Source organism: Eutrigla gurnardus (assembly GCF_963514095.1).
Source record: "Eutrigla gurnardus genome assembly, chromosome: 20".
NCBI lineage: Eukaryota > Metazoa > Chordata > Actinopteri > Perciformes > Triglidae > Eutrigla > Eutrigla gurnardus.
Window position 1 is genome coordinate 19657826 of NC_139931.1, and position 13826 is coordinate 19671651.

The 13826-nt window shown below is 43.6% G+C and overlaps 1 protein-coding gene across 4 annotated transcripts in view; it reads right to left on the bottom strand.

Annotated features, from left to right (window-relative positions):
* Positions 1 to 1095: 1095 nt before the first annotated feature.
* The window catches only part of hdac5 (histone deacetylase 5), a gene marked incomplete at its 5' end in the record, with an annotated part of 56790 nt that continues 44059 nt past the window's right edge, over positions 1096 to 13826 (bottom strand). For 3 of the 4 annotated variants that reach the window (XM_084036640.1, XM_084036641.1, XM_084036639.1), the window contains 13 exons: positions 1096 to 4828; positions 5517 to 5697; positions 5780 to 5861; positions 6649 to 6782; positions 6889 to 7007; positions 7252 to 7349; positions 8802 to 8921; positions 11401 to 11488; positions 11618 to 11673; positions 11752 to 11859; positions 11945 to 11994; positions 12634 to 12754; positions 13133 to 13266. In XM_084036640.1, coding sequence (XP_083892766.1) covers positions 4789 to 4828; positions 5517 to 5697; positions 5780 to 5861; positions 6649 to 6782; positions 6889 to 7007; positions 7252 to 7349; positions 8802 to 8921; positions 11401 to 11488; positions 11618 to 11673; positions 11752 to 11859; positions 11945 to 11994; positions 12634 to 12754; positions 13133 to 13266 — 1331 coding nt within the window. In that variant the 3' untranslated portion in view covers positions 1096 to 4788. The remainder of the gene's footprint in view (positions 4829 to 5516; positions 5698 to 5779; positions 5862 to 6648; positions 6783 to 6888; positions 7008 to 7251; positions 7350 to 8801; positions 8922 to 11400; positions 11489 to 11617; positions 11674 to 11751; positions 11860 to 11944; positions 11995 to 12633; positions 12755 to 13132; positions 13267 to 13826) is intronic. The other variant, XR_014599011.1, reaches the window with a different exon arrangement.

A 13826-nucleotide genomic window follows, 5' to 3' on the forward strand; every position in this document is an offset into this window, starting at 1 on the left:
ACTTAAAAAAAACAAAAAAAACACAAAGAAACAGAGAATCAGGATCAACATCACAACATTACAGTGAGAGTAATAAAAAAAAGGGCTTCAATAAAATGTCCACAAACCCCTGAAATGAATCTGAGTGTGAAGAATCCAAAGAGTCCCCTTCGTCCCTTTTTTAAGCTCCCGCGACAGAATTCATCAGCAGGAGGTCAGGACGAGACGGAAACACAGGGGGAGAAGTATCATCATCAATAATAGTCACAGTAAGAGATTGCTCGAATAGCGTGTATTGCACATGTGTACACATATATGCACTTTATATACATGTGATTCGGTAAGAACTGGACACGTTTTATTGTCGCAACAGGAAAGGATGGGGGCAAAACAACGGCACAGAGAAGAGTCAGGAATGTGCTTGTGATCAGGTTCTCCAACAGAAACGCCGCTTCTCCAAAAACAGGTTCAGTCACGAGTCGAGACGAGAGAGAGGTGTACCCCCCCCTCGAAAAACAGAGATGTAGGCCAAAGAGAGGAGGTGACAGGTGAACCCCCCCCCCCCCCCCCCCCCTCCTCTGCATCATAGCAGGACACAACGTTTACACCACAGTATCAAACATACTAAGAAATATACAGCATTACCTTGTGTAGCAAAATAGTGTGTGTGAAAGTGTGCGTTTCACCTGCGTGTGTGTGCAGTGTCAGTAAAGATGCGAAGCCTCTTAAAAGCCATCAGACCCCCCCCCCCCCTTCAGATCCGTGTGCAACACCAAGCAGCAACCTCTCCCACATGGAGGATGATTGGACCACGTGATTCTCTTTTTATTGACTTCTTTTTTGGCCGCTGAACTCCCAAAATAAGTCTCGGAACAAGCTAAACAGAGTTAGGCATCAGTTTGAGATTTTAGGCTGCAACTCCTCTAATGGCCACTAGATGCTGCCCTCGTGACAGGAAACAGACAGTTTCTTGAATGTATAGGTTGCTGGTTGTAATTTGAACCCAGCTGGGGAGATCCTAGTGGGGTTTAGATCGCCGATAGCAACAGAATCTGTCTTCTGGAGGACAGACGGACAGACAGTTATTGTTGAATAGGCGATGAAATGAAAAAGGCGTTTTTCGTTGCTGCTTGCTTGTTCCACTCCGGCTGCTTTTGTTCCTTTGTGCCCCGCATGAACTCCAGCTGAGCTCAGACGTCGACACCACCCTACCATGTTACCCCCCCACCACCATGAGGCGCTATCACGGACGAAATGGCTTTAGTGTTCACATCAGTACCAAAAAACAGCAGCTCAATAAATCCATCCATGGAGTGATCAATCATTCCACCAACGAAGCTGCTGTCTGCTCTGTTACCGTGGCAACCCTCACGCTAGACATCGTAGTTCCCCGGTCAGTGTTGTATTGCTTTGAACAGATGAGGCCCGGAGGTAGCAGCGTCGGCTACAACACTCGCAACACCGCAGAGGGTCCTGGGAAATGCAGTTTAGTCAGGTTGGAGAGTTCGCCACTCAACAGTGTTGCCGAGTTACGTTTCTGTAGCTGGGGTTGCTAGGATGGTCCAGTTCTGAAGCGCTGTGTCCACTGAGTCACGCTCGCGTTACGGCGACGGCGTGATAACGGAGTAAGAATGGAACGGATGAGAATTGTAGTGTCATATGTCAGAACGGTCCTCGTTAGAGCCAGCTGAGGGGATGCACCAACTGAACTGTAGCAGGGCTGCACCATATTGAACAACCGACATTGCAATGTTGTAGTCTCTGCAGTATAAACTGTGATATGAAAACACACGGGAAATTTCACCCTCAATTTTGTACATTTTTAAGGTAAAGGCGTTGATTTGTTGCTTTTACTCAGTTGACCCCGTACCGTGCCGAAGCACAACTACCCCCCCTCCCCCTGCACTCACAATGCTCCAGCACCAACCGGGCCTGATCACCGTGACCTCGTGAACATACGTCATCAAGTCATAATACAACACACACATGGCTTTACGTAGTTTCCAAGAAGAGAGAGAACTATGACTGCAACCTTACCGACAAGTCAACACTCAACATCAGAGCATGTGAGTAGCTGGGGAGGATTTTGGACATTATTATTATTTGTGCCAGGGATGCCAGAAGCATCACGCTAGCCAAGCAAACTCTGGGGCGTGTGCTTGGCCACGGTTCATATCGCTGAGTGTGAGCGTGCCTAAGAGGACAGAACTATAAGGGCGGGCTGCCAACATCGCAGCAGGCCCCTCCCACTCTGGACTGTCTCCCAGTCTGTCACTGGGAGCCCCCGTTGAATTAACATGACGCGTCCTGCGATGTGACCATCACAATGTGGATGCTGAAACAGGACATTGTGCAGCCCTGGACCGGAGTCTTCTATAAGTGTCTGGTTTGTTAGGGTTTATTGGTTAGTGCAGCTTAAGCATGAAGCTAAAGAAATCGGGGTAAAATCATAACATTTGTTACAGCAAAAATATTGAAAATATGAATGATATAATATAAATAAAGGAAGTGGGAGCTCTTCCTTAAGAATATCAACATGAGTTACTATCCTCAGGGGAAACGGTGGAAAACTTAATGCAGCGTGTCCTGTGTTGTTGCTAGTTGCTCGTCTCTGAGGACCAACCGGAAAGCGGTTCATCTCCGAGACCGAGACGGCAATAATGATTGGAAACATTGAACGCTATGGATTTCATAAACCATAGAGGGGCAAACTAACGCTGCAATCCATTGGAAGTTGGAAGTGAAACCTTCCGGGCTGGTTCTCCTGGTTCTGTCTGTCCCAACACAACCATAACCATCCCTACATTTAGAACGTGTTAACGTGTGGGGAGACATTTCTCACCTGTATGACCTATCGTCATTCAAAATATGATGACATTAAAGATATGGCAACTACAACGTTGCTCCAGATGGAAAACAGCAACTTCTGCTGACAGATCACTGCGTGCCAGGTTGCCATGACGTCAAGGTGTGTCTATGTCGGCCAATCCAATGGATTGCAGCATACAGCAAGTCCCTGTTGGACTACAAAAATACATCATCACTGGACCAAACTTTTTACCGACGTGACCTTTGACCTTAGTATTCCCCTCTCTGTAGTTGCTGCTGTTTCGCTGTGGAGGGCAGCACTGCCTGCTTGGTCCTACCAGAGGAACAGGAGCTTGCTGTCCACCTCCCAACGACAATAACCACGACGACAACAGTATCCAGCCGTCGTCAACGTCTGTAAACAAACAAACAAACACACAAACAAACAAACAGGTGGAGGTCTGATGACGTCAGACCATGTGCTTACTTCCTGTCAACCAAACTTTAAAACATCCAACCTCCAAATAGATATATTCATAAATCCAATTCCATTGGATAAAACTATATATATATATATATATATATATATATATATATATATATTGTGGTATGTATAATTTTTTTCTTTTTTTTGTACAAAAAGAGAAAGTACTTTGTGTTTTTATACATATATGTATGTACAGATATAGAAAATTGACCACACTGAATCTGCTGTGACGTAACCGTGGGCAACAGGACAGGAGGAAGTATTTACACCAAAGAGGAAATATCACAATTAAAAAAAAAAAAAAAAAAAAAAGAAGGAGAGGGACGTGGTGGTCGTTGTGGTGTTTCGAAAACGTGCCACAATCCCACAATCCCCCTGGGTCGGGGCTCAGGTCACATGACTCTCAACCAAAATGAGTGTGTGTGTGTGTGTGTGGTGGGTGTGTGTGAGAGAGAGAGAGAGAGAGAGAGAGAGGGAGAGGTTGTTTACATATTTCGACCAATGAATACTGCTGAAACAGGCCTGATCCTGAGACACTTCCACCAGATCCCATAAAAGTCTGATTGAATATCATCATGAACGTTACATTAATATTCACTGGAGACCTTTACTGGAGACGTCCAGTGTGTTACAATGGCTTTAGAGGCTTTCTTCCCGAAAATAAAAATGAAAGTCTGCTGGGAGTACCGGGCATGAATATCATCAGATTAGAAAGAAAATACGATTCCTAGCAGTTTCAGTACATTTGTGAATATATATCTATATCAACTCTCATGACTCTCTCTCTCTCCAGGTTGCTGAATAGTGAGATAAGAACAAATTAAGGCATCCAGATGAAGAAACAAAGACTCAAAGATGAACTGACTGGAAGGACAGCAGTATGAACGTGTGCATCGGTGTTTCTTCAGTCCTGATTGGCTGGTTGGTTTGCTGAGGTGCTGCGGCGGTGGTGTTTTTGTGGTTTCTGACTTGACGGTTAGTCTTTTGAAAAAAAAAGGCACCTAGTTCCTCCTCTGTTCATTTTAAAACGGTTTACTCGTCCTCCGTCCGCCAGCCCAAACAGACGGACAAGCAGACAAGTCGTCCGCTTGGTGTCTGACAGTCCAATGTCCACAGCCATCGTCCCGCTGTGGACACACAGGAGTAGGGACGGGATAGAAAGACAGAAGAATTCAGTGGTGCTGTGTACAGGTGGTAAAATATGCAGGTTATAAGACGTGTCTCCTTGCTGACCCTCTCCTCCTCTGGTTTCCATGGAGATGCCAACAAGTCGTCTGCTCCTCCTGGGCCCGATGAAGAAAAAGAGATGTGTCCGTGTTTGTCACAGTCCTGGTCTTCTTCTGCCTCCACAATGTTCTCCTCAGCAAATTAGAGTCCTCCTCAATTCTGCTCTGTGTGTGTGTGTGTGTGTGTGTGTGTGTTTACCGACACACACTCCGCGAAGGAAGAGGAAGAGGAGGTGCCAGAAGGAGGTGAATTTGTAGTTTTTTGTGTGATCCTCCTTTAAGCTCTTCCTATAATACAGGCTCTTCTTCCATTGGCTCCTCTGTGGACCTGAGGTCAAAAACCATGTCACGTTTCAGAGCACTTGTCAAAATGCATACATACGTATATATATATATATATACACACATAAATATACATATAAACAGTATTAACACACACACACGCGATTAATGTTTTAATACGTTTAAGACACTCTCTCCCTGACAGCATGTAGTCTACTGAATAATGTTTAAAAAAACTGAGCAATGTTTAATTACATTTTTGTATTCAGCATAAAATATTATGCAGGACTACTTTTTTATAGAATAAATATGTTATTTTTTCACCTTTCAGAAGAATACAGATAGTCTCACTCCCATCATTGCATGTTTATTTCATGGATATAGAATTTTGGTTACAAGTTACTGAATCGAATCGAATCGTTACAAAAAAAAAATCGTCCTTGAATTGAATCGCCAACTACTGTATCCTTAATCGAATCGAAGTGAAGCCAAAGATTCACACCCCTAATATACACTCATATATATATATATATAAATATATATATATATATATATATACACTCTTGCTTCCTTCATGTGATATTATTTATGATTATTATTTATAACGCATTATATCTTGGTGAATTAAAAACTGAAAAGCCTCAGTGATATGTCTTTGTGCTCGTGACTGTGTGTTCTCTCTGTGCTACGTCTGGCTGCTTCTCCCATAACAACGTTGTGAAGCTATGGCCGACCTGCTGGTGTCTGTGTTGTCAGGATCCGAGCCCGGCTGCTCCACATCGACGCTCAGGGAGGCCATGGCGCTGACCGTCTCTGCCTCGTCCTTCTCCGATTGGCCCTGAGCCCCCAGGGGGCCGTCCAATAGCGAGTGGCCACTGGTCTGAGACAAACTCTGGAGGCAAGACCAGTGTTTACCTGCAGGGACAGAGAGGACAAGGATCAGGACACGATGTCGCTTCTCGTCATCGTGTTCACTTCCTGTGTGTGAGTCTCTTACTCTGGATCTCTACCACTCTCTCCAGCGAGGCCCACGCTTTGGGACACGGCTGCTCCTGAGGCCACTGAAACACAGAGTCACACTGACAGACAGAGACGTGTGTTAACACCAACTGTGTTTAGGTTCAACACAGGAAAGTAGATTTAACACACACACATCTAACACACCCGCGACCCTGAATACAGGATAAGCGGTAGAAAATGGATGGATGGACATCTAACACAAGACTGCTGGCTGTTGATCGGCTGTGTCTAAAGGAAAAGTTCAATATATTGGGATGATCACTTCCTTCCCTTCAAGAGTGAGAAGTTGTGCTTATCCTAGCTTAGTAAAATGAGCAGGAGCTGAGGGAAACAGCTAGTCTGGCTCTGTAAAAAGTAGAAAAATATACCAACCGGCACCCCTAAAGCTCATCAAACCACCAGGGTTTGACAAAAAATGTGAAAAAAAAATATGATTTTAGTGGCGTTGTACGCTGGAACTGTTACTTGATGAAAAACCATTTCCATCCACATAGCACATTTCTGCCGTCTCAACACCTATCCAGCTCTGATGGCCTTTAACTTCCTGTCCCACCTGTATTTCCAGAGTAAGACGTTGGAGTGTATTTTCCACTTTGAACAGAACCAAGCTAACGGTTTCACTATTTCCAGTCTTTATGCTAAGCTATGCTAACCAAGTCTCAACTCTCTCTGGATATAATGTAACTGTTGAATGTTGAAGTGTTACATTCAAATTCAAACAGACGATATGTTGTATTGGGAAGTAAAACTGTTGGTACTCAAGTCACCACAAAGTAGTACTTTCTGTCTCTGGTGAGTTTTTAAATAAACCATGAATAATGATGGTACTCTGGCGGTCTCCCTCACCGGGTCTCCCAGAAGCGATGAAACGCAGGACTCCGATGCGTCGCAGATGGCTGTGAGGTCATGGCCGCCCTCCAGCGCCATGACGACGCGCCCCCCCGCCAAATCCATCAACAGCTGGGTGAGCTGGCCGAAACCTGCCAATCACAGTCACAGTTAAGGAACACAAACATAAAGTACTTCGGCTATCGTGCCAACAGTGTTTCAAAAACGGGTCGCCATGGTAACCGGTTTGGTACTCACACTTGGCAGAGACATTGTATCCTCCCAGAGGAGACAGATGACCCTCCACTGCGTCGAAGCCCGCAGACACCAGAACCACATCTGGACTGAACTGCTGGGCGATTGGCATCACTACGGTCCTACACACACACACACACACACACACACACACACACACACACACACACACACACACACACACACACACAAACCTACATTTACTTATGCTTCGGACCTAAAATCATGGTCTGATTACCGTAGTGAAGCGATTACATTTGACTATGTTCTCTCTGTTGATGTTGGAAATCATGTCCCCATGTAATGTGCATTTATTTAAATGTATTCAAAAGATAAGAATCCCACAATGTGAATAATAACCCTTACCTAAAGGCAGTGAGGTACTCCACATCACCCATAGGTGGCTCTACTCCTCCGGTCCACGCTATGTTCACATTAAAGCCGACACCTGCACCTGATCCCACCTGCAGACAGCACGAGGAGGGACTTGTGATTGTGTGTCATCTACGAATCGAAAGGCGGTAGGTTCAATCCCTGACTCCCCCAATCCCGCATGTCCAAGTGTCCTTGAGCAAAGTACTGAACCCCTACTTTGTACTGACCTACAGGAGGGACATTGTATTGCTGCTTCTGCCAACACTTACTTCAGAGTCAGCAAACTTAATCAATTATTCTTACATGTTTCAAATAATGTTTCCTTTTTTTATTAGTGAAATATGATTCAAGCTACACAGTCACATAATTAACTGTCTATGCCGTTTCCCCCCTAATGATCCTGCATCCATCTAATTCTAGTAAATGGTAGTGAAAAGGGTGCCGTATGCAGTGGCACGAAAACCAATTAAACAATGTGATTCATTGGCTGCGTAGCCAATCAGGAGAGAGACTGTTCTTTTCAGTCTCTCTATCGCTGACCGTTACTGAAGCAGAAAAGACATTCAGCCACTCTGCTCCACTCTTGTAAGAAATACAAGTCTTAAATCAGGTCTAGCCATTCCCAGCTGTTCCAGCAGATGGCAGCGAGAAGCAGTCCATGCTGACACGTTTTATTAGCATGATATGCATATTTGCATTGCTGTTACTATCAGAGCTGTATAAGGCCTTTAAAGGGAATGAATATACATTCAGCACTAGTGGTTTACACTGAATACTACGCTGCTGCACTGTTTCACCTTTCCACGTTTTGATACACGTGAGTTCACTTACAAACCAGAGCTTGAGCTCTAGAAATAGGCCACAGATGAACACATGTTTTGGACAACAATGGAGGAAGATACTGGACAGAGAGGAAGAGTGGGGTGAACTAGAGGAGGAAGAGGAGGAGGAAGAGATGAAGAAGTAGGCAGAGGAGGAAAACATTTTGAGAGAAAGAAAACGTTTCCCCCTTATTTGTTCTGACAATGTGTTATGGTCGAAAAACACGTCAATACTTCAACACACACGTATCCAAATGTGTAGTGTGTTTACTGTACATCAAAAAGATGGTTTGTGGCAAGTGAATTGTCACGGAAACACTGTCACTTTTAAAATGCTTGTTTTCTGAATGGAGTTCGGATCGATCAGAGGCATCAACGCCATCCAGAAATAAATACAGAATTCTTGCCTTTTCCCATCTTTGCATTGACTTTAAGCTGGTGTCCACTGTGTTTGTATCTCTTGTGTAATAGGTGTGTACAGACAGATCGTTGAAGGGGATCCAGAGGAGGCTCATCAGCAGAAGGAGCTGAAGCCAAAGCAAACGTCAACAACATTTTCAGGCTGTTCCACTGATGGACAGCTGGTGGCAGCAGCGCAGCGAGACAAGTCGCAGCAAAAGGCATTGAAGTAATCACGTTTAAATGAGGTTGTTAAGAACCAGTGTCCCCAGTGGGTGTACCATGAAGAACGACACTGGTTCCACTTCTGTGTGTTCGTACCTCCTCAGGAGCTCCGCTGCCGGGGAAGAAGTTTCCATCGTCGTAGCGATGGAGGGAGATGTAGAGGACGTTGGGGTCACTGTAGAAGGCCTGCTGGGTGCCGTTGCCATGGTGAATGTCCTGCAGTGACAGGTCACAGTGGCATCAGAGAAGAAGGTCAATGAGTTGTTATGATGGAGACACACTTTTTCCAGATGAATCCTCTGTGCTTGTTCAGGATAATTGGACTTTTTGAAGTGGCGTCGTATTCGGTACTGATGAAAAGCCAGCGTATTACCTCCAGTGGATGGCGATCGGTACGACCCCCAGTTTGGAGAAGAACAGGAGCACCAGCATTGGAGCAAAGCAATGTACTGCTACGTAAGGAGGCAGCAGCCAATCAAATTACATCTGATACGTAACAGAAATCAGATGAAGTGCTGGCGATGACAGGGACCATGTAGGATTTTATTGCTGATCACGATAAAAACATGAATTCATCATGGTGAATATCAGAGGTGGGTAGTAACGCGTTACATTTACTTAAGTTACTTTTTGGATAGATTGTACTTGTAAGAGTAGTTTTAATACAACCTACTTTTTACTTTTACATTGCACTACGTTCCACTCGTTACTTTTATTTTTTAACTATTTTTTATTCAATGCGTGATCGGTTTATTTCTGTCCTTTCCATCAAAGCCTCTCACATGACTCCCTTTCTCCAATCAAACGCAGCGTAGCTCACGTTGCTAGGACTCGTTATTATCAATGGGAAAGAATATACTACATCAGGAATAAGGGGGATGTAGTTTACTGGAGAACATACTCCATATTACAGTTGTCCTATTTAACTCACAGCCAGATAAAAGTAGCAAACCACGTTAAAATGCACCAGAATACAGGAAGTTACATTTGCACTGTTAAAAAGGTTCTAGGGAAGGACCCTTTGCCTTAATTTATGTTATTTTGTAAAGATTGAATGTATTATTGTTTTAGTTAGAGGGATATTTTTTGGCAATATCTGAATTTGCACATTGATAGTTTACGTTCATGCTCTGATTATTAAAAAAAAATCAGTTAGTCAAAATACTTTCTTACTCTTACTACAGTAACTATTTGGATGACTACTTTGATAAATAAATGATATTAATAAATTATGATATTTTACGAATATCCCGAGAATGGAAATTCCCCGATCAACTTATCGTGAGTGGTTTTTTTGGCGATCCGTGATGAAATCCCATCCCTAATCGGCATAATCTTAACTATCGTCAGGGGCAACTGGAAAAAACTGTTTAGCTATATCATGGGAGACAAGTGAAAAAACGAGCCTGATTGAAAAAATACAGGATACAAAAATTGGTAAAAAAAAAATGTAATCTGCTTTTTTTGTAACGCAGGGAGCTCTTTAGATTCATGAAAATCTGATTTAAGATTATTTGGTTGTTTCTTACAAAAATACAAAAAAGTGATACCCGTATGTTTTCCTGTCATTTTAAGAGTTTTAGGAATGTATCAATAATTATCATGATCATATTGTGAATCGCAATTTTGGCCAGTGACATGATATTTTCATATCATATCTATTCTAATATTTAGAATGTTTTCACCGCTTTACCAGATAGCCTTTACCCAACAGGGAATGGAGGAACTCCCTATGCGCTCTTCAAAGCCACAAGACTCCATTGACAAAACCAGTCATTTTACCTCACAGTACACAGGAGTTGCTGGTCTACCTCTGCCATGATTGGTTTGTTTGTTTGTTTGTGTGATTGTGTGACTTTGGTGGTTTAAAGGGTTAGTTCAGATTTACTAAAGTCATGTGTTCTGCGATGTAAAATGACTGTTTTTCTAAATGGAGTCTGGTGGATGTGAAGAGAGCATGAAGTGGCTTCAGTTCCCCATCGGAAAGGACTGTTTGACAGCAAGGGACAACAAAATATACTAAATATAGCACACTCTTAACATGATATTTTAAGTGGTTAAAATAGGTTTCGCTGCTGCCCCGTCATTGCTTTGCTCCCATATTACTGTAGCTTATACACCTAAAAGTCCACTTCAAAAAAACCTAAACCATCCCTATAACGTGAAGTAGTAGCAGCAGAGTCACCTGGTAGATGTTGGACATGATTTAAGTTTGATACGTGTTGCAGCACAGTTCCAGCTTCCAATAGGAAATGTTTTCATTTACTAAGTTACAAAATAACAACAAAATAACGTACAAGACGAGGATTTGTGACTGGAAATGAGTCTATTATCAAACCTTTGGGTGCGCATGTTGGCAGAATTCAGACAGGATCACAACTGGGTTTCAGTGTAAAGAGTGACCATGCTAACTGGTGACCATCAGCGGAAATGGTTGGCATAGATAATAAACACAGATGTATTAAAAATGGAGAGAAGGCTTTTATGTCCCTCGAGTGTTTCAGTTTGAGGTATTTGAATTCATTTGGCCTCTAATGATATAAACAGTGAGCTTAACAGTCATCTTTATAATCAGTTTAAGTGAATATGGACAGTAGGAATCAGTTCAGTAAAAATAAATGAATAAAAATCATTATAAACAGTACAGTATATTATTCTTAACTTGAAGGCGAACTTGTTTATCCATTCTACTCACCCAGTCCACGATGAGGATCTTGCCCACTCCCAGTTTCTGTTGCAACAGCTTGGCAGTGATGGCTACTGAATTAAAGAAACAAAACCCCCTGTTCACACACACACACACACACACGCACACACACACACACACACACACACACACACACACACACTTAGTCATCACCATGTGCTGCAGTGACATATCTGGCTGTGTAACAGTAGTGTTGTGTACTGACATGGCGGTGGATTCCTCAGCATGGTGACCCGGTGGACGGACCACAGCGAAGCCGTTCTAGTGACACAGACAGAGTGAGGTCAGACAACGTGTCGCGTTTAGCTTCAGAAGACGGAGTGTTTCTCCACGCGTTACCTTCAGCTCCCCCGCCGCCACTCTGAAGGCCAGCTCGATGACTGAGCCCACCGCCATGCGGACGGCCGCCGACGAGTGCATCTCATTCCACACGGTGTCACTGTCAACCTGCGGGGGGCAGCACAGAGCTCAAAACCAGAGCTAAAAACCACCGGTATACAGACAAATAAATAAGAGATGTAGACAGCCTCACCCCTATTCCTCCACAGGGAAGAACAGCATACATCTTCTGGCTGATTGGGCCTGAAACAACCAATCACAGAAGAGGTTAGAGGTCTTGTAGCGTGGAATGGTGTGCTCCCACCAAACACGAAGCCAGCTAGGTGGTACGAGTTTTCAACTCGAGCCAGAAACTGGTGAGAAGCTGTGACCTGTCGTCACTGAAGCTACTGACTCAGAGGGAGACCACTCTATGTGTAAACATGTATGTGAGGAACCAGAGACTGTCTGTGGTCCCCTAGAGGTCTAGATAGTAGCTCACATTAGTCCAGAGACCAGACCAGACTATGTGGAGGAACCAGAGACTGTCTGTGGTCCAAACAACAAGGTCTCTACTGTATTTATGTCTAGATGACCTTATTTGGAGTGTTGATGGAGCAGCTACAATGTTAGCATAGCCTAGCACCCATCCACCAGACTCCATTCAGAAAAACAGCATTTTAAAAGTAGTTATCTTGTTGTCTTGCAGACAGACCTAACAAAGCATGACTTCAGACTTTTTACTGATCACCATCATTATGGAGTTATTTCAGCATCCTTTTTTATCCATTTATTGTAATTAAAACAAAGCTAAATTGTTTGTTTTGGGTAAACCAGTCAACCTATATATGGGTCACAACTATATACTATACAGAGGTAAAGGTCATTCAGATAGATAGGTACCCAGCAGCTTCTTGTGGTCCAGTTTGTGTCGATTCAGCGGGCTGGTTCCATATAGCAGAGTGTGGAACTCTGAATGAACAGACTGGATCTCATCCAGAGACGCTTTACGCCCCCGAATCCTCTGAACACACACACACACACACACACAAACACACACACACACACACACACACACACACACACACACACACACACACACACACAGTTTTAATTTGCAGGTATGAAAATAATAGAATGGAATCAACTAACTTTTGTAAAACCAAAAGAAACTGTCTGCATGAGATGGAAAATTTGGTGTGACAGAGACATGTGTTGAAGTGTGATGGAAACAGATCTTTGCAGTAAATGATGATGAAGGCATTCGACTCCACTTCTGGGAGGCAGATGTTAGAAGTGTACTGTAGTGCATGCTGGATAAGCCTGCAGTGTGGGCACCAACCGTGACATCACAGCGTGCGTGCGTGTGTGTGTGTGTGTGTGTGTGTGTATGTGTGTATACCTCACAGCGGCCCAGCAGGCCCGTCTCCTGCAGTCTGGACCAGATGCTTTGCACTCTCCCAGCATGCTCTGGGTGGATGTGAGCATTGCCACACACACACTGATGCTTCAACATCAGACTGTCGTACACAAGACCTAACGTGAAAGCAAGAGATAATATGTAAGTGTAAAATGTATCCTCAAATAAAAGATAGAAGCCAATAATAATAGCCTCTGTAAATAGAAGCTGGCACCAGATGGATGCTGGGTAAAAATCTAATTTCCACCATCATTAACCAGTACAACAACAAACGTATGTTAACTGTCCTCCACAATGGATTCTGTAGTAACAAAGAAGCACCACAAGATGTCAGTAGCTGCAAGTGAAATGTGTTTGCCACAATACTCAACACTTGAGTTGGAACCTGCGATATGAAGCACATTTAAAAATGCCTTATCTGAAGCCACTATCTACACAAGTAGACAAGACTCATCGTTCACATCGTTCATGTGTGTTTTGACACTAGGCTGCAGAGGCAAAGCCAGGCTTCCTCTTACAGCTCGACACAAACACACACCTACTGTTTGAGTTTATGTGCAGCTTCACATGCTTTACAAAAGACAGATGTTGGCAGATTAAGCAAGGCAGCAAACACAACCTGTAAAGGCTGAGTAGCATGTGACTACCATGCAGTTATACGCAGCATGGGAACTCA